Here is a 2,266-nt window from a genome sequence, read left to right as displayed (position 1 = left end):
AATCAAATATATCAAAAACAAATGACACAAAGAACCAAAACAACATATATACATAAAATTGCCGGGGGTCATGGGTGCAGATAACTCAACAGCCCTGAAAGATCTTAAAGCTACTTCTTGCCCAGGGAAAAAAGGGCATTATTTAGCGCTCCATGATTTGTAATTGAAATGCATTGCTTGTTTCCAATTGCGAGCTATAAGGATTTTTGTAGCTACCATTCAGAGAGCCCCCTAAGGATTCCTATTAAGATACACATTCCCCTTATCTTCTAATATCTTAAAAGACATCTCCCACAGTACTTGCATCTTTTCAGAGGCTCACCAGATATGGAGATGAACAGGCTTCTGAATGTCAGGTAGGAGAACATATTGGGAAAAACCTATTGAGTATATGTGGAACCAAATACCACCTATTGACCATCTTGAAGAAATTATCCTTAATATTTAAACAATGAAACACTTTCTTTTTATTCCTATGAGTGAAAATCCATTCTTGAAGTAGACTCTTAAAGTAAAATCAGTCTCCCACTTTGGAATATTCCTATCATTAAACTTAATAGGCGGCAAACATTTAGATAGTCCCTTTAACACCCTTTTAAGGAAATACATTTCATTTTATCATTCACCATTACATCCCCCACACATACAATATTATGATTGTGCCAATTCTTCAAAGAAATGTTCTCTATAAACTACTCTAGAGTCTTCATATGAAATTGACCAAAAAAAAAAAAAATTTGGGGGGGGAAGGCAAATCATTATCAAGTTTGGGAAGCTACAGAGAGGCAGATAAATAAGAGGAACTGTCTAGAAGATGTGGTAGAGATTTACGGTGATTTTAAATATTTATGAGATACAGCAGGAAAACTGGTTTGTAGGCTTTTCTTTTAAATCTGTTTTAGGCACCTAAAAATAAACTTTTTCAGATGTATTTTGATTTGTTCATTCCTAAGGCTGTATATAATTGGGTTAAAAAATGGACATAGAACTGTAAATAGAAGAGACATTACCTTACTTATGTTAAATGATATCCCTTTAGAAGGAGTCATATAAACTATAATCAGTGTCCCATAGTAGGTGCACACTACGGTCAAATGAGCGCTGCAGGTGGAGAAGGCTTTCTGTCTGCCGGTGGTGGAGTTGATTCTAAGTATGGCGATAAAAATGGAAGCATATGTAAAAATAATAAAGCAGAAAGGGGCAATTAGAAAGGGTATATCTAAGATGAGATGTATAAGTTCTACACGAGGATGCTTTGTACAAGAGAGCTCTAGAAGGGGACCAAGATCACAATAATAATGGTCAATGACATGACCACAGAACCATAAAGCTAAAACTAAGGGTGAGAGAATACATGTAAATAAACATGCTAAAAGACAAGCTAAACCAATAAGTTGGAAACAGAGCCTCAAAGTCATGATGGAGTTATAACGCAGGGGGTGACAAATGGCTAAATACCGGTCGTAGGACATCACTGCGAGAAGGAAACATTCTGTGCTTTCGGTAACGCAATAAAAGGAAAACTGAGTGATGCAGCCAGTTAATGATATTCTGCTTCCTTCATTAATTATAACATGGAGCATGTTTGGAACTATAATTGTGATAACCAGAATATCGCACACTGATAACTGAGTGAGGAAGAAATACATGGGAGATTTCAGCCTCTGATACTTTGCCACCAATATAATAATCAGCAGGTTGCCGACTAATGTCAAGATGTAGATAACAAGGAACAGAACAAATAGAAAAGAGTTTACAGTCCGAGTATTCTGAAAACCCAACAGCAGAATCTCCACCACTTTTGTCTGGTTGACTTCAAACATTTTTACAAATAAAAGAAGCAACGAGATATCATCATCAATAAAATAAATCCCCAAGAACAACAATATTCCAAAAACGGGTTGTTCTTAGGTTTTGCAGATCATTTCTCTCCTCCAAAAATTGTAAAAAAGTGGTAGACCACAGACTTCAACCAGCAAAGGCTTTAGACCAGCCAAATGTCAGGACCTAATGCGGAAACCTGCAAAAACAGATATATTACATATTACATATTTGTGTATTATTACTTAATTTACATTTAACAAATTGTAAACTTACCAGTCTGGCGCATCCTGTTATGTCACCATATAAGAAGATGAAATAAGTGACTCCATATATATTTTGTTTTCAATAAAATTGAGGCAAATGTGGAAATACCTTTTTCTGTTAAGAAACAGCAGAAGTCTCGAGCAATAAACAGGCAATAACTGCTTCAGGGGTCTTTATA

At 35.7% G+C, this 2,266-nt stretch overlaps 1 protein-coding gene across 1 annotated transcript; it reads right to left on the bottom strand.

Annotated features, from left to right (window-relative positions):
* Window positions 1-887: 887 nt before the first annotated feature.
* LOC149276232 (olfactory receptor 9G19-like) lies at window positions 888-1,823 on the bottom strand. The gene has a single exon (XM_089503845.1). It carries the CDS (start codon window positions 1,821-1,823, stop codon window positions 888-890), a length of 936 nt encoding a protein of 311 aa, XP_089359971.1.
* Window positions 1,824-2,266: the final 443 nt, after the last annotated feature.

Source organism: Sceloporus occidentalis, unplaced genomic scaffold (assembly GCF_023333645.1).
Source record: "Sceloporus occidentalis isolate IW3139 unplaced genomic scaffold, rSceOcc1.0.p SCAF_244, whole genome shotgun sequence".
Lineage (NCBI taxonomy): Eukaryota > Metazoa > Chordata > Lepidosauria > Squamata > Phrynosomatidae > Sceloporus > Sceloporus occidentalis.
Note: the sequence above shows the minus strand (reverse complement) of the source record. Positions and strands in the feature narration are given on the sequence as shown.

What these genes read in the sequence shown, in the direction of transcription:
- LOC149276232 (XM_089503845.1), bottom strand. Translation starts at nt 1,823, where the DNA reads ATGTTTGAAGTCAACCAGACAAAAGTGGTGGAGATTCTGCTGTTGGGT.